Genomic DNA, 26,688 nt, shown 5'->3' with positions numbered 1-26,688 from the left:
GAACAACTCCTACAGAACACCTACTGAACGCTGGCAGAAGACCCCAGACCTCCCAAAAGGCAAGAAAGTCCCCACCTACCTGGGTAGGGCAAAAGAAAAAAGAATAAACAGAGACAAAAGGATAGGGATGGGACCTGCACCAGTGGGAGGGAGCTGTGAAGGAGGAAAGGTTTCCACACACTAGGAAGCCCCTTCGTGGGTGGAGACTGTGGGTGGCAGAGTGGGGGAGCTTCGGAGCCATGGAGGAGAGCACAGCAACAGGGGTGCGGAGGGCAAAGAGGAGAGATTCCCGCACAGAGGATCGGTGCCGACTGGCACTCACCAGCCTAAGAGGCTTGTCTGCTCACCCACCGGGACTGGCGAGGCTGGGAGCTGAGGCTCGGGCTTCGGTCGGAGCGCAGGGGGAGGACTGGGGTTGGCGGCAAGAACACAGCCTACAGGGTTAGTGCACCACGGCTAGCCGGGATGGAGTCCGGGGAGAAAGTCTGGACCTGCCGAAGAGGCAAGAGAGTTTTTCTTCCCTCTATGTTTCCTGGTGCGCAAGGAGAGGGGATTAAGAGCACTGCTTAAAGGAGCTCCAGAGACGGGCGTGAGCTGCGGCTAAAAGCACGGACCCCAGAGACGGGCGTGGGACGCTGGGGCTGCTGAGGCTGCTGCCATCAAGAAACCTGTGTGCGAGGACAGGTCACTATACACACCCCCCTTCCGGGGAGCCTGTGCAGCCTGTCACTGCCAGGGTCCCAGGATCCAGGGACAACTTCCTTGGGAGAATGCATGGCACGCCTCAGGCTGGTGCAATGTCACACTGGTCTTTGCAGCTGCAGGCTCGCCCCGCATCGGTGCCCCTCCCTCCCCCCGGCCTGAGTGAGCCAGAGTCCCGAAGCAGCTGCTCCTTTAACCCCGTCCTGTCTGAGCGAAGAACAGACACCCTCTGGCGACCTACATGCAGAGGAGGGGCCAAATCCAAAGCTGAACCCCGGGAGCTGTGCGAACAAAGAAGAGAAAGGGAAATCACTCCCAGCAGCCTCAGAAGCAGTGCATTAAAGCTCCACAATCAACTTGATGTACCCTGCATCTGCGGAATATATGAATAGACAACGAGTCATCCCAAATTGAGGAGGTGGACTTTGAGAGCAAGATTTATGATTTTTTTCCCCTTTTCCTCTTTTTGTGAGGGTGTATGTGTATGCTTCTGTGTGAGATTTCATCTGTATAGCTTTGCTTCCACCATTTGTCCTAGGGTTCTATCCGTCCATTTTTTTTTCTTAATAATTATTTTTTATTTTAATAACTTTACATTTTATCTTACTTTATTTTATTTTATCTTCTTTCTTTCTTTCTTTCTTCTTTTTCTCCCTTTTATTCTGAGCCTTGTGAAAGAAAGGCTCTCGGTGCTGCAGCCAGGGGTCAGTGCTATGCCTCTGAGGTGGGAGAGCCAACTTCAGGACACTGGTCCACAAGAAACCTCCCAGCTCCACATAATATCAAACGGCGAAAATCTTCGAGATCTCCATCTCAACACCAGCACCCAGCTTCACTCAACGACCAGCAAACTACAGTGCTGGACACCCTATGCCAAACAACTAGCAAGACAGGAACACAACCCCACCCATTAACAGAGAGGCTGCCTAAAATCATAATAAGTCCACAGACACCCCATAACACACCACCACACGTGGACCTTCCCACCAGAAAGACAAGATCCAGCCTCATCCACCAGAACACAGGCACTAGTCCCCTCCACCAGGAAGCCTACACAAACCACTGAACCAACTTTAGCCACTGAAGACAGACACCAAAAACAATGGAAACTACAAACCTGCAGCCTGCAAAAAGGAGACCCCAAACACAGTAAGATAAGCAAAATGAGAAGACAGAGAAACACACAGCAGATGAAGGAGCAAGATAAAAACCCACCAAACCTAACAAATGAAGAGGAAATAGGCAGTCTACCTGAAAAACAATTCAGAATAATGATAGTAAAGATGATCCAAAATCTTGGATATAGAATAGACAAAATGCAAGAAACATTTAACAAGGACCTAGAAGAACTAAAGATGAAAAAAGCAAAGATGAACAACACAATAATTGAAATGAAAAATACTCTAGATGGGATCAATAGCAGAATAACTGAGGCAGAAGAACGGATAAGTGACCTGGCAGATAAAATAGTGGAAATAACTACTGCAGAGCAGAAGAAAGGAAAAAGAATGAAAAGAACTGAGGACAGTCTCAGAGACCTCTGGGACAACTTTAAACGCACCAACATTCGAATTATAAGGGTTCCAGAAGAAGAAAAGGAAAAGAAAGGGACTGAGAAAATATTTGAAGAGATTATAGTTGAAAACTTCCCTAATATGGGAAAGGAAATAGTTAATAAAGTCCAGGAGGCACACAGAGTCCCATACAGGATAAATCCAAGGAGAAATACACCAAGACACATATTAATCAAACTATCAAAAATTAAATACAAAGAAAACATATTAAAAGCAGCAAGGGAAAAACAACAAAAAACACACAAGGGAATCCCCATAAGGTTAACAGCTGATCTTTCAGCAGAAACTCTGCAAACCAGAAGGGACTGGCAGGACATATTTAAAGTGATGAAGGAGAAAAATCTGCAACCAAGATTACTCAACCCAGCAAGGATCTCATTCAGATTTGATGGAGAAATCAAAACCTTTACAGACAAGCAAAAGCTGAGAGAGTTCAGCACCACCAAACCAGCTTTACAAAAAATGCTAAAGGGACTTCTCTAGGCAAGAAACACAACAGAAGGAAAAGACCTACAATAATGAACCCAAAACAATTAAGAAAATGAGAATAGGAACATACATATCAATAATTACCTTAAATGTAAATGGACTAAGTGCTCCCACCAAAAGACACAGATTGGCTGAATGGATACAAAAACAAGACCCATATATATGCTGTCTATAAGAGACCCACTTCAGACCTAGAGACACATACAGACTGAAAGTTAGGGGATGGAAAAGATATTCCATGCAAATGGAAACCAAAAGAAAGCTGGAGTAGCAATTCTCATATCAGACAAAATAGACTTTAAAATAAAGACTATTAGAAGAGACAAAGAAGGACACTACATAATGACCAAGGGATCGATCCAAGAAGAAGATATAACAATTGTAAATATTTATGCACCCAACATAGGAGCACCTCAATACATAAAGCAAATACTAACAGCCATAAAAGGGGAAATCGACAGTAACAAATTCATAGGAGGGGACTTTAACACCCCACTTTCACCAATGGACAGATCACCCAAAATGAAAATAAATAAGGAAACACAAGCTTTAAATGATACATTAAACAAGATGGAATTAATTAATATTTATAGGACATTCCATCCAGAAATAACAGAATACACACTTTTCTCAAGTGCTCATGGAACATTCTCCAGGATAGATCATATCCTGGGTTACAAATCAAGCCTTGGTAAATTTAAGAAAATTGAAATTGTATCAAGTATCTTTTCCGACCACAATGCTATGAGACTAGATATCAATTACAGGAAAAGAACGGTAAAAAATACAAACACATGGGCTTCCCTGGTGGTGCAGTGGTTGAGAGTCCGCCTGCCGACGCAGGGGACATGGGTTCGTGCCCCGGACCAGGAAGATCCCACATGCCACAGAGTGGCTGGGCCCATGAGCCATGGCCACTGAGCCTGTGCGTCCGGAGCCTGTGCTCCACAACGGGAGAGGCCACAACACTGAGAGGCCCGCGTACCGCAAAATAAATAAATAAATAAATAAATAAATACATAAATAATACAAACACATGGAGGCTAAACGATACACTACTTAATAATGAAGTGATCACTGAAGAAATCAAAGAGGAAATAAAAAAATACCTAGAAACAAATGACAATGGAGACACAACAACCCAAAACCTATGGGATGCAGCAAAAGCAGTTCTAAGAGGGAAGTTTATAGCAATACAATCCTACCTTAAGAAACAGGATACATCTCGAATAAACAACCTAAACATGCACCTAAAGCAATTAGAGAAAGAAGAACAAACCCCCCCAAAATTAGCCAAAGGAAAGAAGTCATAAAAATCAGATCAGAAATAAATGAAAAAGAAATGAAGGAAACGATAGCAAAGATCAATAAAACTAAAAGCTGGTTCTTTGAGACGATAAACAAAATTGATAAACCATTAGCCAGACTCATCAAGGAAAAACGGGAGAAGACTCAAATCAATAAAATTAGAAATGAAAAAGGGGAAGTAACAACTGACACTTCAGAAATACAAAAGATCATGAGAGATTACTACAAGCAGCTCTATGCCAATAAAATGGACAACCTGGAAGAAATGGACAAATTCTTAGAAATGCACAACCTGCCAAGACTGAATCAGGAAGAAATAGAAAATATGAACAGACCAATCACAAGCACTGAAATTGAAACTGTGATTAAAAATTTTCCAACAAACAAAAGCCCAGGATCAGATGGCTTCACAGGCGAATTCTATCAAACATTTAGGGAAGAGCTAACACCTATCCTTCACAAACTCTTCCAAAATATAGCAGAGGGAGGAGCACTCCCAAACTAATCCTACGAGGCCACCATCACCCTGATACCAAAACCAGACACGGATGTCACAAAGAAAGAAAACTACAGGCCAATATCACTGATGAACATAAATGCAAAAATCCTCAACAAAATACTAGCAAACAGAATCCAACAGCACATTAAAAGGATCATACACCATGATCAAGTGGGGTTTATTCCAGGAATGCAAGGATTCTTCAATATATGCAAATCAATCAATGTGATATGCCATATTAACAAATTGAAGGAGAAAAACCATATGATCATCTCAATAGATGCAGAGAAAGCTTTCGACAAAATTCAACACCAATTTATCATAAAAACCCTGCAGAAAGTAGGCATAGAGGGAACTTTCCTCAACATAATAAAGGCCATATATGACAAACCCATGGCCAACATTGTCCTCTATGGTGAAAAACTGGAAGCATTTCAACTAAGATCAGGAACAAGACAAGGTGGCCCACTCTCACCACTCTTATTCAACATAGTTTTGGAAGTTTTAGCCACAGCAATCAGAGAAGAAAAGGAAATAAAAGGAATCCAAATCAGAAAAGAAGAAGTAAAGCTGTCACTGTTTGCAGATGACATGATACTATACATAGAGAATCCTAAAGGTGCTACCAGAAAACTACTAGAGCTAATCAATGAATTTGGTAAAGTAGGAGGATACAAAATTAATGCACAGAAACCTCTGGCATTCCTATACACTAATGATAAAAAATCTGAAAGTGAAATCAAGAAAACACTCCCATTTACCACTGCAACAAAAAGAATAAAATATCTAGGAATGAACCGACCTAAAGAGACAAAAGACCTGTATGCAGAAAATTATAAGACACTGATGAAAGAAATTAAAGATGATACAAATAGATGGAGAGATAGACCATGTTCTTGGATTGGAAGAATCAACATTGTGAAAATGACTCTACTAACCAAATCGATCTACAGATTCAATGCAATCCCTATCAAACTACCACCGGCATTTTTCACAGAACTAGAACAAAAAAATTCACAATCTGTATGGAAACACAAAAGACCCTGAAGAGCCAAAGCAATCTTGAGAATGAAAAATGGAGCTGGAGGAATCAGGCTCCCTGACTTCAGACTATACTACAAAGCTACAGTAATCAAGACAGTATGGTACTGGCACAAAAACAGAAAGATAGATCAATGGAGTAGAATAGAAAGCCCAGAGATAAACCCATGCACATATGGTCACCTTATCTTTGATAAAGGATGCAGGAATGTACAGTGGAGAAAGGACAGTCTCTTCAACAAGTGGTGCTGGGAAAACTGGACAGGTACATGTAAAAGTATGAGGTTAGGTCACTTCCTAACACCATACACAAAAATAAGCTCATAATGGATTAAAGACCTAAATGTAAGGTGAGAAACTATCAAACTCTTAGAGGAAAACATAGTCAGAACACTCTATGATATAAATCATGGCAAGATCCTTTTTGACCCATATCCTAGAGAAATGGAAATAAAAACAAAAATAAACAAATGGGACCTAATGAAACTGCAAAGTTTTTGCAAAGCAAAGGAAACCATAAACAGGACCAAAAGACAACCCTCAGAATGGGAGAAAATATTTGCAAATGAAGGAACTGACAAAGGATTAATCTCCAAAATGTACAAACAGCTCATGCAGCTCAATAACAAAAAAACAAACAACCCAATCCAAAAATGGGCAGAAGACCTAAATAGACATTTCTCCAAAGAAGATATACAGACTGCCAACAAACACATGAAAGAATGCTCAACATCATTAATCATTAGGGAAATGCAAATCAAAACTACAATGAGATATCATCTCACACCAGTCAGAATGGCCATCATCAAAATATCTAGAAACAATAAATGCTGGAGAGGGTGTGGAGAAAAGGGAACTTGCACTGCTGGTGGGAATGTGAATTGGTACAGCCATTATGGAGAACAGTATGGAGTTCCTTAAAAAACTACAAATAGAACTACCATATGACCCAGCAATCCCACTCCTAGGCATATACCCTGAGAAAACCATATTTCAAAGAGTCATGTACCAAAATGTTCATTGCAGCTCTATTTGCAATAGCCAGGAGATGGAAACAACCTAAGTGTCCATCATTGGATGAATGGATAAAGAAGATGTGGGACATATATACAATGGAATATTACTCAGCCATAAAAAGAAATGAAATTGAGCTATTTGTAATGAGGTGGAAGGACCTAGAGTCTGTCATACAGAGTGAAGTAAGTCAGAAAGAGAAAGACAAATACCGTATGCTAACACATATATATGGAATTTAAGAAAAAAAATGTCATGAAGAACCTAGGGGTAAAAGAGGAATAAAGACACAGACCTACTAGAGAATGGACTTGAGGATATGGGGAGGGGGAAGGTTAAGCTGTGACAAAGCGAGAGAGTGGCATGGACATATATACACTACCAAACGTAAAATACATAGCTAGTGGGAAGCAGCCGCATAGCACAGGGAGATCAGCTTGGTGCTTTGTGACCACCTAGAGGGGTGGGAGAGGGAGGTTGGGAGGGAGGGAGACGCAAGAGGGAGGAGATGTGGGAACGTGTATGTGTATAGCTGATTCACTTTGTTGTAGAGCAGAAACTAGCACACCATTGTAAAGCAATTATAAAAAACAAACAAACAAACAAAAACTTTGTAGCATTGATTGGCATTATCATTTTGTACCAGTAGAGGGAGATATATGTCCACTGCAATAAATTAGTAGTTTCAGTCTGTGCAACAGTGAATGAAGGGAAAGGGGAGTTGCTCTCAAACACTGTTATTATCATGTCCAGGAAACAGGTGGATGGGTATTCAGGTAGGTAGACAGGTAGACAGACAGATGAATGAATAAAAGTTTGGTCAACTATTTTGATAAATGTATAATATAAACCTTCACCAAAGATTACTGGCAGGATTTACCACAGAGTTTTATTCACTTACAAAATGCCAGTATGTCAAAATGAATGTAACATAAAAGGTATTCAACATATTTAATATTTATTTATTTATTTATTTATTTATTTATTTTTAAACATTAAGGCACCTACTCTATTTTGAAGAAGAAAGTGGCATAATCAAGTGAGGGCCCCCCTAACTCGCCAGCTCATCCCCCACGGCACTCCCCCACCCAGCTTCCCCCCATGTTTTGGGAGAAAAGCTTCTTCTCTCTGCCCAGTCCTGTCATCCACTGTCACTCCTCCACACAAGGCAGGCATGGCCTTGCTTGGTACCTGCTTAAAGTCCAAGAATCAGGTCCAGATGGGGCAGCTAAGTGGCTGCGTTTGGGGAGTTGAAACTCACTCGGTCACAGCTGAAGGCACGAGCTGATACAGGGCCACTAACCACTGGTCCTGAATTAGAGAAAATGAACGGATTTGCCCAGATTTCCACAGGTGCTTCCATGTACCAACCGGTTCTACAGCTACTTCCATTAAAACGTATTGTGATCAAACAATCTTGCAGAGGAAAGCTCACCTAGCCTCAAGTCTACAACACAAAAGCAAGGAGAATAGGACAGATTTTCTGCCGCTATCATGTCCTGGACTTTCGGGTGCCTGAGGCCCCAGGGCACCGCTAGGCCATCTGTGCCAGAAACTCAATACTGCCCACGGGCCTTGAAGTGGTCAGCTGGCCGGCTGTACGCCGTCCACACTGGGTCTCCCACAAACAGCTGCATGGCCTTTGTGTAGTTCTTCTTGTCCAGTGTGAAGCGGTGGTATATCCCGGCGGGGAGAGTGACCATGTCTCCTTTCTCCATGAAGACCCGGATCCACCTGTCCTCTTTATCCCTCACATCTTAAGTACCCACTGCCGTCCAGGATGTAGCGAATCTCGTCATCCAGGTATAAATGCTCCTTGTAAAACATCTTCATCTTTTCTTCATACTTTGGTAGTTTGTCTTTGCATATGGTTATTATGTCCATCCAGGAGTAGTTTCTCTCTTTTCGGATCTTTTCTAATTCTGGATCATTCTCATCTTTGTCAGCATCCAACGTCCAGTAAAGGACGCCGAGCCCATACAGCCACTCCAGGCAGACCGGGCGCACGGGCTCTGCACCGTGGGGCCGCCGCGGGTCGCCGGCGACTCGTCCATGTACCAGGACTGCACCATGGCTGGGCCGGGGGCACGGTTGCCTGACCCCGGACCTGCAAGGGCTGCCACGCCTAATATTTAAATTTAAATCTTAAAATTAACCTTTTCTTTTATATTTATTAAGTTGCTTTTCAAAGAGTTAGACCTTAAATTTAAATATCCAATCAATTAGATATACTGTGACAAATATAAAACTAGGTTTGGTCTCTTTTCACCTTCCTTAGATGCTCAGGATATTTCAGTGGAGATGTACCATGGTCAGCCTAGCCCCTGTAGCCTCCTGGCAATGCATACATATAACGAAATGTTCTTTCCATTGTTTCACTTCCCTCAAATCATGCTGGTTAGAAGTATGTATTTTTTTTTTACCTGGATTTAATGTATCATAGTTGGACTAACCATATTCCTTGGCTCATGACATAGTTATCATTGGTCTCCCCAGGTATACACATCTTGTTTGAGTTTATAATCCAATACAAAAACCGATCGGACAATAACTTATATGGACCTGCATGTTCTTTCCCTCTTACACCCCTTGCTTCATACGTGGTAATCATTGCTCTAAATGTTCTGTTTAACATTTCCACATTTTTAAAAACAGAATTTTAAATCAATACATATATATGTATAAACAAAATATGTAGATTTAGCTCTTGAATTTTATAAAAAGAGTAATCTTTAACTTGCCCTTTTAAAAACCAAACATTAAGATTTATTCATACTGATATGGAAATGTATAATTCATTGATTTTCACATAATATCCCATTATGTGTATGTACCACTATATATTTATCCATTCTCCTATCTTATGGGCATTTGGTTTGTGTGGTTTTTCTTTTTCTTTTTCTTTTTTTTTGCAATTACTAAAAGTACTGCCATGACTATACTTGTATATGTCTCCTGGTACATATGTGCAAGCATTTCTCTTGCTGGGTTGTAGGATGGAAGAATGATCAATTCACTCTCTTAGAAAAACTGTACATGCAAATTGTTGACCTCTTTTCCAACACTTGATGTGTTCAGGCTTCCTAGTTTTTACCTATTGAATGAGTTTAACGGGTCTTGATATATATTTCCCTAATTATTAATAACTGTGAGAAATTCATTTATTGGCTATAAGAAGTTCCTTTTTTATGAAATGCTTGTTTATATCTTTTACTTATTTTTATGTTGGGTCATTTTTCTTACCAATATATATGTAGGACCCCTATATATTTGTTAGTTATATGCATGCAAATCTCTCTACCAACTTATAGCCTTTTTACTTTATTTTTATTTACTTATTTATTTATTTTAACATCTTTATTGGAGTATAATTGCTTTACAATGGTGTGTTAGTTTCTGCTCTACAACAAAGTGAATCAGTTATACATATACATATGTTCCCATATCTCTTCCTTCTTGCATCTCCCTCCCTCCCTCCCTCCCTATCCCACCCCTCTAGGTGGTCACAAAGCACCAAGCTGATCTCCCTGTGCTATGCGGCTGCTTCCCACTAGCCATCTATTTTATGTTTGGTAGTGTATATATGTCCATGCCACTCTCTCACTTTGTCACAGTTTACCCTTCCCCCTCCCCATACCCTCAAGTCCATTCTCTAGTAGATCTGTGTCTTTATTCCTGTCTTACCCCTAGGTTCTTCATGACATTTTTTTTTTCTTAAATTCCATATATATGTGTTAGCATATGGTATTTGTTTTTCTCTTTCTGACTTACTTCACTCTGTATGACAGACTCTAGGTCCATCCACCTCATTACAAATAGCTCAATTTCGTTTCTTTTTATGGCAGAGTAATATTCCATTGTATATATGTGCCACATCTTCTTTATCCATTCATCCGATGATGGACACTTAGGTTGTTTCCATCTCCTGGCTATTGCAAATAGAGCTGCAATGAACATTTTGGTACATGACTCTTTTTGAATTATGGTTTTCTCAGGGTATATGCCTAGGAGTGGGATTGCTGGGTCATATGGTAGTTCTATTTGTAGTTTTTTAAGGAACCTCCATACTGTTCTCCATAGTGGCTGTACCAATTCACATTCCCACCAGCAGTGCAAGAGTGTTCCCTTTTCTCCACACTCTCTCCAGCATTTATTGTTTCTAGATATTTTGATGATGGCCATTCTGACTGGTGTGAGATGATATCTCATTGTAGTTTTGATTTGCATTTCCCTAATGATTAATGATGTTGAGCATTCTTTCATGTGTTTGTTGGCAGTCTGTATATCTTCTTTGGAGAAATGTCTATTTAGGTCTTCTGCCCATTTTTGGATTGGGTTGTTTGTTTTTTTGTTATTGAGCTGCATGAGCTGTTTGTACATTTTGGAGATTAATCCTTTGTCAGTTCCTTCATTTGCAAATATTTTCTCCCATTCTGAGGGTTGTCTTTTGGTCCTGTTTATGGTTTCCTTTGCTTTGCAAAAACTTTGCAGTTTCATTAGGTCCCATTTGTTTATTTTTGTTTTTATTTCCATTTCTCTAGGATGTGGATCAAAAAGGATCTTGCTGTGATTTATGTCATAGAGTGTTCTGCCTACGTTTTCCTCTAAGAGTTTTATAGTTTCTGGCCTTACATTTAGGTCTTTAATCCATTTTGAGCTTATAGTTGTGTATGATGTTAGGGAGTGATCTAATCTCATACTTTTACATGTACCTGTCCAGTTTTCCCAGCACCACTTATTGAAGAGGCTGTCCAGTCTTTTTACTTTAAAGTATCTTTTTTTTTTGGGCTGCACCACACGTAATGGGGGATCATAGTTCCCCCACCAAGGATTGAACCTGTGCCCCTGCAGAGGAAGTGTGGAGCCCTAACCACTGGACTGCCATGGGATTTCCCAACTTTATGATGTCTTTTGATGAATCAAGTTTCTTAATTTTAATTTAGCCAAATTTATCAATCTATTGTTATATGGTTAATGGATTTTGCATGTTGAAAATCTTTGCCTTTATTGAACAGGCTATCCTTTCCCCATAATATAGTTTTGGACATATATAAAGGATAGTCTCTTCAATAAATGGTGCTGGGAAAACTGGACAGCCGCATGCAAAAGAATGAAACTGGACCATTACCTTAATGCCATACACAAAAATCAACACAAAATAGATTCAAGATCTGAAACCATAAAACTCCCAGAAGAAAACATGGGGATAAACTCCTTGACATTAGTCTTGGGTATGATATTTTGGATTTGATGACAAAATCAAAGGTAATAAAAGCAAAAATAAACAAGTGGAACTACATCAAACAAAGAAAGCTTCTGCACAGCAAAGGAAATCATCAACAAAATGAAAAGGCAACCTATATAATGATAGAAAATGTTTTCAAATCATATATCTAATAAGGGGTTAATATGCAAAATAAATAAATAACTCATACAACTCAACTGTAAAGAGATAAGCAATCCAATTAACAATGGGTAGAAGACATATGATCCAGCAATCCAATTCCCGGGCATATATCCAGAGAAAACTCTAATTTGAAAAGATACATGCACCCCAGTATTCACAGCAGCACTATTTACAATAGCCAAGACATGGAAACAACCAAAATGTCCATCGACAGATGATGGATAAAGAAGATGTGGTATGTATATATGATGGAATCCTACTCAGCCATAAAAAAGAATGAAATAATGCCATTTGCAGTAACATGGATGGACCCAGAGATTATCATACTAAGTGAAGTAAGTCAGAAAAAGACAAATATCATATGACATCACTTATATGTGGAATCCAAAATATGATACAAATGAACTTATGTACAAAACAGAAACACACTCACAGACATAGGAAACAAATTTATGGTTACCAAAGGGGAAAGGGCGGGGAGGAATAAATTATGAGTTTGGGATTAGTAGATACAAACTACTATTGAGATATATAAAATAGGTAAACAACAAGGTTCCACCATATAGCACAGGGAATTATATATATTCAATATCCTCTAATAAACCATAATGGAAAATAATATGAAAAAGAATATATTATATATATGTATATATATAACTGAATCACTTTGCTGTACACCAGAAACTAACACAACATTGTAAATCAACTATGCTTCAATAAAAAAAAAAAAAGGGCAGAACACTTGAATAGATATTTTCCAAAGAAGACATACAACTGGCCAACTGGTAAATGAAAAGATGCCCAACAGCAGTAATCATCAAGGAAAGGCAAATCCAAACTACAATGAGATATGATCTCACACCTGTCTAGAATGGCTATTACTAAAGAGACAAGAAATAACAAGCGTTGGTGGGGATGTGGAGAAAAGAGAACCCTTATGCACTGTCGGTGGGAATATAAATTAGTGCAACCACTATGGAAAACAGAATGGAGATTCCTCAAAAAATTAAAAATAGAATTACCATATGATCCAGCAATCCCACTGCTGGGTATATAATCAAAGGAAAGGAAATCATAATCTTGAAGAGATATCGCTATTCCCATGTTCGCTGCAGCATTATTAATGACAGCCAAGGTATGGAAACAAAGTGTCCATCAACAGATGAATGGATAAAGAAAACATTTGATACACACACACACATAATGGAATATGATTTAGCCATAAAACAGAAGGAAGTCCTGCCATTTGCAATAACATGGATGGACCCTGAGGTATTTATGTTAAGTGAAATAAGAGAGAAAGACAATGTATGTTCTCATTTATATGTGAAATCTAAAAAAAACTGAACTTATAGATACAGAGAACAGATTCGTGGTTAATAGAAGTCAGGGAAGGTAGGCAAAATGGGTAAAGGGGGTCAAAAGGTACAGACTTCCTATTATAAGATAAGTAAGTCCCTGGGATGTAATGTAAAGCATGGTGACTCTAGCTAACGATACTGTATTGTATATTGAATGTTATTGAGAGAGTAGATCTTAAAATTTATTATCACACAAGGAAAAAATATTATAACTATATGTGGTGATATAAACTGTGTTAGCCATTTCACTGTATATATATATATATATATATATATATATATATATATATATACACACACACACACACATATATAGATACACATACATATATCAAATCACAATGCTGTATACCTAAAACTAATGCAGTATTATACATCAACTAGATCTCAATAAAAATAATCTTTCCCTACCCTATGCTCTGAAAGTTGGTTACTTATATTTCCTACTGATATTTTGTTTTGTTCTTACTCTTTAAGTCCTTACTCCATCTGAAGTAGATTTTTTGTACATGGTGTGTGTTATGGGCTAAAAATTGTTTCCCTTCAAAATTCATATAATGAAGCTCTAGTCCCCAGTACTTCAGAATATGACTGTATTTAGAGATAGGGCCTTAAAAAGGTGATTAAGGTTAAATGAGGTCATTTGGGTGGGCCCTAATCCGATCTAACTGCTGTACTTATAACAGGAAATTTGGACATACAAGGGGACACCAGGGATGCTCTCTCACAGAGGAATGATCACGTGAGGACACGATGAGAAGGCAGCCATCTGCAGTCAGAGAGAGAGGCCTCAGGAGGAACCAAGCCTGCCCACACCTTGATCCTGGACTTGTAGCCTCCAGAACTGTGAGAAAGTAAATTTCTGTTGTTTAAACCACCCAGTCTGTGGTATTCTGTTAGGGTAGCCCTAGAAAACTAATACAGTGTAAGATATGGATTTCATTTTTTTTAATATGGAAAAATCAATTTTCTACTTCCATTTACTGAATAGTTTCCTCTCCTCAATGATCTATCATGTTTCCTCTGCCATATACCAAAATTCCATATATAAGTGGATTTATTTCTAGGCTCTTTATTCCATTGGTCAGTCTATCCCTGTGAGAGCACCAATTTTTCTTAATTGCTCTAGCTTAATTATAAGTTGTGATAACTGGTAAAGAAAGACCTTCCCCCTTCTAATTCTTCTTTAAGTTAGTTTGCTATTTTTTTGTTTTGTTTTGTTTTTGCGGTAAGCGGGCCTCTCACTGTTGTGGCCTCTCCCGTTGCGGAGCACAGGCTCCGGACGCGCAGGCTCAGCAGCCATCGCTCACGGGCCCAGCCGCTCCGCGGCATGTGGGATCCTCCCGGACCGGTGCACGAACCCGTGTCCCCTGAATCGGCAGGCGGACTCTCAACCACTGCGCCACCAGGGAAGCCCTAGTTTGCTATTTTTGATCACTTACACTTTCAAAGTTTGCAATCAGCTTGTCAAGTTTCACTAAAAGTCATATTGGGATTCCACTTGTAATTACATTAAATCTACAGAACTACAGAGAAATATTTTGTAATTAAAGATTTATCTCTATTGGAAAGTACATTTTCTTTTTTGTTCTACTAACAACAATTTTAGTTCTGTCCACATGATGGCACCACAAACCAAAAAATCAGATTTTCTCAGTTGGACAGAAGGCCCCATAACACATATACATGTTAATATTTTATTAAATGCTCAAATGTTTTGGAGGATAGACCTGAATTTTACATGGCATGTTCAACAGTCCATCAAATGCTTAAGTACATTTGGTAAAGAGATATACTATAGTATATGACAATCAAAGAATGGAAATAATAATGAAAATATCATGACTATTCTTCATAGTCCTTTTATCATAGAAAGTCATAAACAGATATAGATTAAAAAGTTCATTATCAACCGAGAAAATAAAGACAAGGTGTAAAATTAGCTCTGGAAATTTAGGTAGTATTTTCTAAACCAGCAAGCCTACTACAGGCTAGTAAATAAGTTTGCATAAATCTGGGGAGCAAAGGTCACCCCTAGGTTTATCTTTAAAAAGGAGGATTGTGTAATTCTTCATATCCACAACCAGGCTGGCCCCTTATTCCAGCTCTGATAATCATGGGGTAAATTCTACTTTCACTTTATGAGAAACATGCCTTGGCTTGCCCTGAACTGCTTACAGAATCAAAAAGGAAGAGTCACAGAAGACTTTCCCTTTCTACCCTGTAATGCCAATGAAACTCCTTTCTACATTATGTGGGAAATACTTGAGACAGAATCTTCGAAACCATGCACATTTAATTAACTGATACTATGCATACCCTGATGGTATCTGTACTGGAGCCAACCCTTTTCTAGGTAACTTCCAGGGGGTTATTAATCTGGTATTCTATATAGCACTGGAAATTAGTATCAAAAAACTGTTTAACACCTCTTTACTTGGATTTAAAAATCTGTCGATTGCTAATTAACATAACTTGGATGTTCTACTAAATATATATAGAGAGAATAGTTAACTTAAATTCGTTAAACCCCAGATTCCTCATCTGTAAAATGGGAATAACAATATTTCCTACTTAGAATGGATGTAGAATTAAATAAGGCTTTTCAAAATACTAAGCATGGTACCCTGCACAGAAATGCACTACTGTCATTAGAACAAGAAACAATGGTGGTCCCAGGTTAGCAAGTCTGAATCGTAAAATCTGGAAATAGGAAACTAAGCGATGTTTTAGCTCACTTGGCTATGCTCCTCCCTCATGCTACCAATCCCCTCCACTTGGAAGGCCTAGGATTGACTCTCCCAGCACCAGAGCAGCCACGTGGCTTAATGAGCCATTTAAACGACGCATTCCGTATAACCCCTTCGGAATAAGAAGTGATAGATGATTTAGACTGTAAAACCATAGTTAGCACCAGGAGCACTTTTAAACCACTTACTGTCAAAGAAAGCCCATATAGTCATTAACCGCTGCCCACTCGGACTAACTGCGCTTCTGGAACAGTCCACGAGATGGCGCCTTTGCTCCCAGTCTTCGGTCATCCTGAACGCGAAGCCTTCCCAAGGCGCTGGCCTCCCCCTCCAAGGTTAAGGGCCTGACCTCCGACAAAGGCTTGCTCTAAGGTGATGGGCAGAGGCCACACGGGCCTAAGTAGGCCTTGGCCATGGTCAGCCGGCCGGCCCCAGCCGAAGTCCGCTTCATTCAGAAGCGGCGGGGAGCTCGGAACACCCTGTTCCGCGGACCCTTGTCTTTCATGGGCACGGCCTCCCCTCAGGGTCCCTCTAGACAGGAGCTAACGGGGTAAAACTGCGGGGGCGGCGGCAGCCCAGAAGGTCTCCAGGTGGCCACCGGGAAGCCTCACGTGCCTGTGCAGTGGCTCCGGCCACACTCACACCTTAACACCGGAGGCGTCAGGTTGTAGGGCGGTGAGGAAGGGCTGTGCAGGGGAGGGAACCTGCGAGGACCGCAGCACCCGGCGGGGCTCTGATCACTGCACCGCCCGCCGCGGGGCGGGTGGGGGCGGAGCCAGGCGTCGGCCCTCGGGTTTCTACTTCAAACCCAGAAGCTCGGAACATTCCAAGAATGGGATGGCGGTCACGGGGACGGCCGTACGTCTGTGACCGCCTCCCCGTCGGGGTAAGCGCTCCCCGCGGCCGACACGCGGCTCGCAAGCTGGAAGCCGCTGGCCCGTCACAATCTCCCGCTCGGCCCCGGGCGCTCTTGAGGCCGGTGGGCGGAGCGTCACCCGTGACGTCGCATCCCGTTTCGATTCTCCGCCCCCTTCTCCGCCCGTATATAAGACTTCTCTGGGCGTTTGCACTCGCACAAGTGAACGAAGGCGTCGGGCGTGGGTGGTCGGTGGCTGCAGCGGGGGCTCGAGGGTAGAGGCCGGCTCGGTCGCGTGTCCGCGCCTCGGAGGTGGCAGCGGGCAGTGCAGGGTGGCGAGGGGACCATGGAGCTGTTGCGGACTATCACCTACCAGCCGGCCGCCGGCACCAAGATGTGCGAGCAGGCGCTGGGCAAGGCTTGCGGCGGGGACTCGAAGAAGAAGCGGCCGCAGCCGCCCCCTGAGGAGCCGCAGCCGCCGCAGCCCCAGGTGCAGGTGCAGCCGGCCGCCCCGCACCACCATCACCACCACTCGCACTCAGGGGCCGAGATCTCGAGGATTATCGTCGACCCCACCACGGGGAAGCGCTACTGCCGAGGCAAAGTGCTGGGAAAGGTGATGAGCGGCGGGCGCCCTGTTGCCAGGCGGGAGGGAGGTTTGCCCGGGCATTCCCCGGGCCTGGCCGGACGCCGAGTCCCCGCGCCCACCGCTTCTCGGCGTCTCGGGAGTCCGATCCCGGCGCGACGTGGGCTGCTCACCTGCCCTCCTCTTGCTTTTGTGCGCTGGCAGCGCCGGGATCGACTGCACATCCTTAGCCGCGGCTCAGTCTTCGTCCCGCCGCCCAAAGACATTGATTTTGAGGCCAGAAGCGAGGGTTTTCTATACCAGACCTAACTCTCTCGAGCTGCCCCCCAGAGGATTTTCTTGACAAGTCTCTTCAGACCCTATTTCTCATCTCCCCAGCCCCAAGCCCCCCTCCGGAAAGCTCCTCTCTGTAAAGGGAGAAGGGGCACTGTTCTAACTTACTGTTTTCAGGAATGCTTTTCCTCGTGAAAGAGCTTTAAAAAAGTAGACCGCATCCCTCTGTCCGCCCTTCCTCTCCCATATTTTTGCTTTTCTTTCTCATTTACTTATATATATATAAAACAAAAATCTGCCGTCCATGTCCCTGCCATACTCAATTCCGTCTCGGCTTTGTTTCCTTTCAGGGTGGCTTTGCAAAATGTTACGAGATGACAGATTTGACAAACAACAAAGTCTACGCTGCAAAAATTATTCCTCACAGCAGAGTAGCCAAACCTCATCAAAGGGAAAAGGTGTGTATGACTGTTGAGTAAAGTATTTTCTTTGTGTGCAAGATGGCCCTTCCCTGTTAGGAAAATGTCTTCTGCATGTGTAAGACTGGCTTTTCAGAGGTGAGGGAGGCTAATAAGACGGATCTTGCTTTTTTGTTTTAGATTGACAAAGAAATAGAGCTTCACAGAATTCTCCATCACAAGCATGTAGTGCAGTTTTACCACTACTTTGAGGACAAAGAAAACATTTACATTCTTTTGGAATATTGCAGTAGAAGGGTAAGTGTTCACTCCTATTTGAATGCATTTACTTCCCGCAAACTGACGCGGCATTCACACTGAACTTTATCTGGGAATTTCGTTGTGGAGGTCATTATTACACTGCAGCATTAACTTTCATCACTCATCCTGCACAAGGAAACCCCTGAGTTTGGTAACTTTGTTTGACAGATTCTCTTTTTTCCTTCTCCTCTTCCCAGTCCATGGCTCATATCTTGAAAGCAAGGAAGGTGTTGACAGAGCCGGAAGTCCGATACTACCTCAGGCAGATTGTGTCTGGACTGAAGTACCTTCATGAACAAGAAATCTTGCACAGAGATCTCAAACTAGGTAAGCCTTTTACTCCAAATGCTGACTTTTGTGTCAGAGAGGTGTGCTTCCTCTTTCCCTTTTTTTTTTTTTTTTACATATTAATGTTCTTAGTTGGAATCTAACCAGTGCAATGTTGCTTATGAATGATGGCTTTCACTTGAAGCAACTGGCTGTCTGCCTCTTGAGTGGATGTGTGTGTACTTGGTTAGAACAGCTTTTCAAGGGAATTCAGATCTTTTTTTTTTTTTTTAATCATCTAGGAAACTTTTTTATTAATGAAGCCATGGAACTAAAAGTTGGGGACTTTGGTTTGGCAGCCAGGCTGGAGCCCTTGGAACACAGAAGGAGGTAAGAGTCAGAAGGATACATCCTGCTAGGGTTTTGTGGAGCTCAAATATGACCTTTTTATTTTCCGGTTAATGTTTCAAAGACCAGTTGATACTAAAATCTACAAACCGCTGCAGTGTTAATTGAAGGAAACACTTATCCAGTGCCACTATGGACCAGGCAGAGTACCTTATGCCTATAAGTTGATTATGAAACAAATCTGTCTTATATTTGCCTGAAATATATAAATATGTCCTGCTGTACCTGGTCTCAGTTGGCTTAAAACACTTTGTCAGGTGGCTGAAAAAAATTGTACACACATTAAAAAAAAAATTACCAAGTCACTTGGTCAAATGTCAGTTGTTTACATGCCAGAAATCGAAAGTCAAATGTTTCCAAATAGAAATTCAACATGGTGCTTTTAAGGTTTTATCCGGAGAACTAAGTTTAAACAGTAGTATAGTTCCTAATGAGATCTTCATATTTTGTTTTCCTAGAACGATATGTGGTACCCCAAATTATCTTTCTCCTGAAGTCCTCAACAAACAAGGACACGGCTGTGAATCAGACATTTGGGCCTTAGGCTGTGTAATGTAAGTAAATGCACCAAAATAGTCAAAAAGCAAATTTGGATGTAGATTTTTAACACTCGAAAAGAGTTGCTTTTTGAGCATTCCTAAAGAAGTGTTTCCTTGCATACAGGTATACAATGTTATTAGGAAGACCCCCATTTGAAACTACAAACCTGAAAGAAACTTACAGGTGCATAAGAGAAGCAAGGTATACAATGCCCTCTTCATTGCTGGCTCCTGCTAAGCACTTAATAGCCAGCATGTTGTCCAAAAATCCAGAAGATCGTCCCAGTTTGGATGACATCATTCGACATGATTTTTTTTTGCAGGTTGGTGCTTTTTTTTTTTTTTTTTTTTTTGGACATCTTTTTATTACATGCTCTTGACCCTAATTTCCCATCAGGTTACTGAAGATCTTGTTTTTTACTTCATAGGGCTTCACTCCAGACAGACTCTCTTCTAGCTGTTGTCATACAGTTCCAGATTTCCACTTGTCAAGCCCAGCTAAGAATTTCTTTAAGAAAGCAGCTGCTGCTCTTTTTGGTGGCAAAAAAGACAAAGCAAGATATATTGACACACATAGTAAGTTATAAGACTTCTTTTGTTCTTCTGTGTCCAATATTATATATAAAGTTGATAAGTTAGTTAAAAGAGGCTTTTATATTAAGATAATTTGGCCTCTATGTTTGTATACTATTTGACTTTTTGTAGCATAAAAAATCCACACTGCAAATTGTGGTTGATAGCTTTTTGCTTCCTATGCATTAAAGTGTGCTTCTTACATAATTGCAGCTGATGGCAAAGATAAAAGTAAAAGCTGATGGTTTTGTCTTGGATGCTCTTAAGTTGGTTATTAATGCAAAAGGAGGAAATATGGCTAGCTCTGTTTCTACCTTGTTTGGATAGAATAATGCTCATAATTCTTTTCCTTGATTTACAGATAAAGTGGCTAAAGAAGATGAAGAAATTTACAAGCTTAGGCATGATTTGAAAAAGACTTCGATAACTCAGCAGCCCAGCAAACACAGGACAGATGAGGTATGCTAAAGAAGAGTAAAATAGTTATAAACACTTTATATCATTTTCATTCTTTGTTAATTATCGCTTGGATCACATATTTACTTAAAGTTTTCTTTCCAACCCTTTAAAAGGGAAGATTTTTATCTCTTAGTTTAACAATGCGTGTGATTGAGTGACCAAAATATCTTCTACCTGGCTTGTGTCCATTGCTTTTTGATAAGCTTTCCTACTAATTGCCACAATCTCATCTTAAACTAGGATTCTCAACCCCCAATGAATTTTAGATGCTTGACTATTGCCTGGCTCTTCTCTCTTCTAGGAACTGCAGCCACCTACCACTACAGTCGCCAGATCTGGAACACCCGCGGTGGAAAACAAGCAGCAGATTGGAGATGCTATTCGGATGATAGTCAGAGGAACTCTTGGCAGCTGCAGCAGTAGCAGTGAATGTGAGTTGCTGTCAACTGCATTTTAAATAATGATGCTCTGAATGCCAGTGTTCGATACTAAGTAACTGAAGTCAGTTCGGTTTTAGGCCTGATTTAACATAGAAGAAGCACGATTAGAGGATTGGAACAATGTTGAGCCCTCCATCCTTAGATTTAGTGAAGGGAGACTTAGCGCCTACCATAGCCTGAGGTTTTGTTGTTCATTATTTTCTAAATCTCTCTGACTTTCCAGGCCTCGAGGACAGCACCATGGGAAGTGTCGCAGACACAGTGGCAAGAGTCCTTCGAGGATGTCTAGAAAACATGCCCGAAGCTGACTGCATCCCCAAAGAGCAGCTGAGCACCTCCTTTCAGTGGGTCACCAAATGGGTCGACTACTCTAATAAATATGGCTTTGGGTACCAGCTCTCAGACCACACTGTAGGTGTCCTCTTCAACAACGGTGCTCACATGAGCCTCCTTCCAGATAAAAAGTAAGCATGTTCAATTAAGGAAGCCCTGTCAGTTCTTTAGTTTGGCCCTAAGGAAATCTGAAAATAGTGACTAACTGCTTCCGTTTTTCGTTCTTTTCTCCGTACCGTTCCTGTTCTTTAGAACAGTTCACTATTATGCAGAGCTTGGCCAATGCTCTGTTTTCCCAGCAACAGATGCCCCTGAACAATTCATTAGTCAAGTGACGGTGCTGAAATACTTCTCTCATTACATGGAGGAAAACCTCATGGATGTAAGTACTGTGGCTTTCAAGCAGTGATGTTTGCAGTGTAGTCCACAGAGCAGCAGCATCTGTGTAACCTCAACACTTTAAGGCATGCAGCCTCTTATGTCCCACCCTCAATCTACTGGATCAGAATCTCTGGGTGGTGGGACCAGGAATCTCCAGGCCATTCTGGCACTTGCTTAAGTTTGATAGGCATTTGCTTAGAAGAACTGAGTGCACACACTGCAAAGTTTTTATAGGCACTAAGTCTCCCAATCTCTCCCAGGGTGGAGATCTGCCTAGTGTTACTGATGTTCGAAGACCTCGCCTCTACCTCCTTCAGTGGCTAAAATCTGATAAGGCCTTAATGATGCTCTTCAATGATGGCACCTTTCAGGTAAATGAGCCCTTGAGGAAAGCACATGTTTAGGTCCTAAAAAAATGATTTTTACCTAGCCAATTGAATCATTGACACAACTCTTCACATCTTGAATATTTAGAGAGATCTAATATCTATGTCTACTTTTTAAAGGTGAATTTCTACCATGATCATACAAAAATAATCATCTGTAGCCAAAATGAAGAATACCTTCTCACCTACATCAATGAGGACAGGATATCTACAACGTTTAGACTGACAACTCTGCTGATGTCTGGCTGTTCATTAGAATTAAAAAATCGAATGGAATATGCTCTGAACATGCTCTTACAGAGGTGTAACTAAGAGACTTTTTGAATGGATCCTATGGGACTCCTCTTTTCCACTGTGAGATCTACAGGGAAGCCAGTAGAATGATCTACAGCACGTTGAAGAAGGTGGACAGGTGGTGGTACGAAAACAATTCCTCCGTGGCCTGCTGGACCTGGTGGAACCAGACCAGGCTGAGGCACACAGTTCTGGACCTTGGACAAGCTGAGAGTGACCCCGAATGCAGTTTTCCTTGACGTACCTGTTTCAAAAGGTTTTTCAGACAATTTTGCAGAAAGGTGCATTGACTTAACTTCTCTCTGTGGAGAGCACTTCAGACAGAGGACTTGGAACTGTGAATATACTTCCTGAAGGGGAGGGAGAAGGGAGGACGCTCCCATGTTGTTTAAAGGCTGTAATTGGAGCAGCTTTTGGCTGCTTAACTGTGAACTATGGCCATATATAATTTTTTTTTTTGAAGACACTTGTGGCTGGAAAAGTGCATTCCTTGTTAATAAACTTTTTATTTATTACAGCCCAAAGAGCAGTATTTATTATCAGTTTTTTTTTATGTTGACCATTTTAAACTGTTGGCAATAAAGAGTATGAAAAAGCAGAAACAGTGATCTCCTGTCTTTGGTGTGGCACCAGCACTGCATCACAGCATTCTCTGATCATGGATTCTTGGCCCTCTTTGGCAGGACATGGAGTGTAGAAGCAGGCTAGAAAGTTAGAGTTTTAACTTTGCTAATAATAATTTCTAGGAAGTCAGTCTTTAATACCTGAAGTGAAGTCATAGGCTCTCTGGTAGATCTAGCTTGAGAAGAGACGAGTATAACAAAAATACCACTCTTTTCACAACCAGAATATAGACCTCCTACTGAATCCAAAACCAATTTCTCTCTGGAGTATTTCCCCAAAACTCGTTTAGCTTGGAGCTAAAAGCTAGAGTAATCCTGTGGAAACGGATCTCTGTTATTAAGTGTCAGTAGGTACCGGAAGTTTATCTTAATGTGGGCAGGACTCTGTACTTTATAATACTTGCACCACCTAAATGTATAACTCAGCTTGAACCTACCTAAACACTCCCATGGCCACCAGTAGTGAGAAGTACTTTGTAAATAAGTCATTTTCCTTCTGGTGCATGGAGGATGAGGAATGGTAAGGGTACCAAGCTTTGGTTTTAAGCCCATCTTTTAAACTATCAAATTATCCAAGGGGTAAATCTGAGACAGTTTTCTCTTTCAGTGGGATCTCTCCTTTGACAGGTGTACAAAGCTTCTCCCTGTTACTCTGAACTGACAGTGATCTGTATAAAGTGCAAATACTTTTTTTGTTCAATTGTAATCCCACTATAAGGAAAATTTTGTCCTGAGAAAAGCAGCATTCTCTCATGTGTTAGGCTCTGTTTGCACTAGGATCCTGTACAGAGTAGTGTAGAGATGGTGGTTGTAATTTTACAGTTTTCTAAAATTACTACAAACTGCCCCTGATATGCTTTATTAATAAAAGTCAAATCTGGAGAACTGTTTATGGATATTTCACAGTTCCTAGAGTAACTCCTGCTGACTGGAGTTCTTGGGCCACGTGTACAGCTTCAGTCTCTGTTAAATGGTTTATGGTAATAGCCGCAGAAAATAGTAATAGCTGAAGAAAACTGGATAATTACACTAATAGCTGGGTGTGCAAAAGTAGAATCTATTTTTATCTTTGTGAGCAGAGAGGTAGAAGTAGGAGTTTGTAAATAGTAAAAGATGTGCTTTCATTTTGAGTTTTACGGTGTTAGGTTGTATATTACTTCACCATTTCAAAATTAGGTACCTATCCATTCTTGTATGTACTGAGGGTCTACTGTGTGCCAAATCCAGGGCCTGGCGTTGGAGATGTTGAGTGAGCCCAAACCTCTCCCTGCCCTTGAGGAAATCACAGCAGAGTGGAGGAGACATTTGTCTAGTGCATTTGTCTTGTAGTCTGATAAGTGCTGTGATATTATGATAAAGATATGCACTGGGTGTTGTGGGAACCAAGAACAGGAATCATGGGGAAGGAGCCGCAGGCGTGGGGTGGACTCAGAGAAGAGATTCTAGAGAAGAAAATTCTTTTTTATTGGGTTTTGAAAGATGAGTGAGGGTTAAATAAAGGTATGAGATGGGGAAGGGTATTATAAGCAATGGGAATAACATATATAGACGCCCGAGGGTGAAAGAGTTCACAGGAGAAGTGGATGTGTAAGTCTGAAGCATCATAGGTAAAGGCTGGAAGAAACAGACCTGATGTGCCCCCAAGTTCCATCACAAGGCATTTAGGCTGCACCAAAGGCCATGTGTAGTTACTGAAAGATTTTAAGGAAGCAAGTGACCTAGTATTTCAGTTTTATTAAATTCATTCTGGGGACATAAGTAAGATGGGTGGGGAAGAAGATGGAGAAAGATGACCCAAACAGTAAAGATACTAATGTTGTGATCCAGGTGAGAAAGGACTTTATAAAAAGGAGCATATAAAGCGTTAGGTAGTGTCTCCTTTGGCCCGTCTACCAATAGTTTATTTTAGTATCCCCAGTACAGTGGCATATGGCAATCAAATATTGAATGAATAAATGACAGTAGATTTGGGAGGGACTTAGAAAGTTGGTTTGAATAGGATTTGACACTTTATTGAATAAAGAGCCTGAGGAAGAAGGTGGGCCTTAAGATGATTGGCAGTCAATGGCGGGTAGTCAGCGTACTGTGGGGTCATTAACCGAAATAAATTAGGAATGTAGAAGGAAGAGACTGATATTCAGGGAAATACAGTGAGTTTAGGAGAGCTTGAATCAAACTCGTGTGAAGATGCTCAAATAGGTCCAGAAAACAGTTGGATATACATGTCTACATCTCAAGAGCGAGCGAGATTTGGGAGTAAACAGGCTTTGGATGAGAGCACACAAAAATGGGTCTCTGTCATCCCTTCTACCCAGCAGCATTTTTGTTTTTTGGTACTGAGGACATCTATGTAAAATGTAACAGTGTTGATAAACCTTTGCAGTGAAGGAAAGAAGATAAAAAATTCCCAAATAAATTCTACTTTTCAAAAGCAAGGACCCTGGATTCCATAAAAACAACCCCCAAATAACAAATGTGCATGATGAACACCTTCGGTCCTCAAGAATGTTTCTCACTTAGCCATCCCCAATCCTGGCAGTCTATAGGCTGAGATACAAGGCCATCTTTTAAGATGTAAAACTTCAGTTTTGGTGCATAGTAATAGCTAACTTCAGCTAAGTGTGATGTGACCATGGCAGGACTCAGATCCTGAGTTATTTGACATTTACTACTTCATAAAAGTAGTAAAAAAAAAACAAAAAAACAAAAACCCACCCTTCAAGAACTATTTTTGAATGTAACCTTATGTTTGCTAGATAAGACATGTACTGCAGTGGAAAAGCTTTGGAATCAGTCCTAAGTTCAAATTCCTGTTCAACCATGTATTACCAATAAGATCTCAAGAAATACCTAAACTCTCTAAGCTTCAGTTTCCTCACCTGCAAAGATTAAATGATAATAAAGCACTTGTACATCAAAGGTGCTCAATAAATGTTTGCTCCTTTTCTTGTCCTGTTTCCCCTGCTTTCTTCCACACCCATCATGACAGTAACCCTGGTTACCTAGAAAAGAAAATAACTGACTCATTTCTGCCCTTTCCAGTCTTCCTTTCTGTATCAGTCATGGGTGAGCCAGGAATGCACAAGTCATTTTAGGGCTTTCAAAGAGAAGGAATTTATTGGAGGCTACTGGTTGTATAGATGATGGAAGAGCTCGGAAGTCAGATGGGAGGTGGTGAGGCAACCAAGAGATAGGCAACAGCAGGAAGCCGCTACCATGCCCTTGGCTGGAGAGACCCAGAGAGAAAGTGGGAATACTCCAGAACTGGAGGTCTCTGGCAGAAAGTAGAATTATGGTGGTCACTGCCTACCAGGAGTTTGAAATCATGGAGCAAATATAGTCACTGCTTGAGATAACCCCTGTACACATCTGGTTGGGAAAGTAAAGGGATAAAATATTTTGGATT

General features: G+C 41.1%; 1 protein-coding gene and 1 pseudogene across 1 annotated transcript; one reads left to right on the top strand and one right to left on the bottom strand.

Annotated features, from left to right (window-relative positions):
* Positions 1–8,161: 8,161 nt before the first annotated feature.
* Positions 8,162–8,699, bottom strand: LOC132485217 (acireductone dioxygenase-like; annotated as a pseudogene).
* Positions 8,700–17,209: 8,510 nt separating this feature from the next.
* PLK2 (polo like kinase 2) lies at positions 17,210–23,261 on the top strand. Its single transcript, XM_060092911.1, has 14 exons — positions 17,210–17,617; positions 18,211–18,318; positions 18,460–18,576; positions 18,777–18,906; positions 19,149–19,236; positions 19,713–19,808; positions 19,918–20,116; positions 20,222–20,369; positions 20,728–20,825; positions 21,127–21,256; positions 21,489–21,729; positions 21,851–21,980; positions 22,240–22,350; positions 22,486–23,261. Exons 1-14 carry the CDS (start codon positions 17,348–17,350, stop codon positions 22,675–22,677), a joined length of 2,058 nt encoding a protein of 685 aa, XP_059948894.1. The 5' UTR covers positions 17,210–17,347; the 3' UTR covers positions 22,678–23,261.
* Positions 23,262–26,688: the final 3,427 nt, after the last annotated feature.

The sequence above is a fragment of the Mesoplodon densirostris genome, chromosome 3 (genome assembly GCF_025265405.1).
Source record: "Mesoplodon densirostris isolate mMesDen1 chromosome 3, mMesDen1 primary haplotype, whole genome shotgun sequence".
In the NCBI taxonomy this organism is placed as follows: Eukaryota; Metazoa; Chordata; class Mammalia; order Artiodactyla; family Ziphiidae; genus Mesoplodon; species Mesoplodon densirostris.
The sequence above is the reverse complement of the archived record's forward strand: the minus strand, read 5'-3'. Positions and strand labels throughout refer to the sequence as shown.

Coding starts and splice junctions, on each gene's coding strand:
- PLK2 (XM_060092911.1), top strand. CDS start 17,348: ATGGAGCTGTTGCGGACTATCACCTACCAGCCGGCCGCCGGCACCAAG. Junction 18,319..18,459: donor AACCTCATCAAAGGGAAAAG/GTGTGTATGACT, acceptor TTTTTGTTTTAG/ATTGACAAAGAAATAGAGCT. Junction 21,257..21,488: donor CTGCAGCAGTAGCAGTGAAT/GTGAGTTGCTGT, acceptor CTGACTTTCCAG/GCCTCGAGGACAGCACCATG.